The following is a 768-nucleotide window of genomic DNA, read 5'->3' as shown; positions in this document are numbered from 1 at the left end:
TGTGCGTGAACCACGCATCTGCTGCTCCAGCTGCTGCAGCCTGATGCTGAGCTCGAGGAGGGAGGGAAAGCGGCCACTGGCAAAGTAGGGAAGCGTGAGCGGGGCTGTCCAGCGTGGCAGCTGCTTCCAGACGATGGTGAAGAGGTCCTCGTTGTCCTGACGCACGCCCGCGTCCTGCAACTGCTGCTGCAGCTCCATGTGTCGCTCGAAGAAGCGGGCGAGGTTGCCGCAGGGGACGTGAAGCTGCGCCTCCTTGAGCTCTGCAATGCGGAGGCGGTCCTGCGAAGCGTAGTGGTCCTTGAGCCGGGCCCATCCTTGGCCGGCGTTGACGTCTGCTTCTCCGTTGGTGAACAGGAGAAGGGGGTAGCCTGAGAGCGTGGACGCGATGAGGTTTGCAGCGGTGAGGTTGGCGTGATCTCCTGCTGTCGGTCTCCTTGCACTTGAGCGTGTCGCTGAGCTTGGACCTCCCGATGACGATGCTCCTGCCTCCACAGCTGCCCAGACGTCGTCGCCGCGCAGATTGAGCGCCATCTTCATGCGAATGCTCCACGCATGAAAGGTGCCGGGCGAGCCAGAGAACTTGGGCAGGTCCATCTTGAATCCTGGCGTGGAAACGACGTGGTCCGACGGGTCAGACATACTGCACGCTCAAGAAGGGTGATGGAGAAACAAGAGAGGGGAACAAGCAGAAGGGAGAGAAGAAGCACAAGCGAGTGTGAGACAAGTGGCGATGATGATCAGGAGTGGCTGGGTCTCATAATCTGTAGA

At 60.5% G+C, this 768-nt stretch overlaps 2 protein-coding genes across 2 annotated transcripts in view; one reads left to right on the top strand and one right to left on the bottom strand.

Moving 5' to 3' along the window:
• PTSG_12663 (uncharacterized protein) overlaps positions 1–639 on the bottom strand; it is a gene marked incomplete at both ends in the record, with an annotated part of 4,168 nt that extends 3,529 nt beyond the window's left edge. Inside the window, one exon of the mRNA XM_004991717.1 lies at positions 12–639. Coding sequence (XP_004991774.1) covers positions 12–639 — 628 coding nt within the window. The remainder of the gene's footprint in view (positions 1–11) is intronic.
• A 91-nt stretch (positions 640–730) lies between these two features.
• Positions 731–768, top strand: part of PTSG_12662 (uncharacterized protein) — a gene marked incomplete at both ends in the record, with an annotated part of 4,006 nt that continues 3,968 nt past the window's right edge. Inside the window, one exon of the mRNA XM_004991716.1 lies at positions 731–751. Coding sequence (XP_004991773.1) covers positions 731–751 — 21 coding nt within the window. The remainder of the gene's footprint in view (positions 752–768) is intronic.

This window comes from Salpingoeca rosetta (assembly GCF_000188695.1).
Source record: "Salpingoeca rosetta unplaced genomic scaffold supercont1.19, whole genome shotgun sequence".
NCBI lineage: Eukaryota > Choanoflagellata > Craspedida > Salpingoecidae > Salpingoeca > Salpingoeca rosetta.
This window is presented reverse-complemented; position numbering and strand designations above follow the sequence as displayed.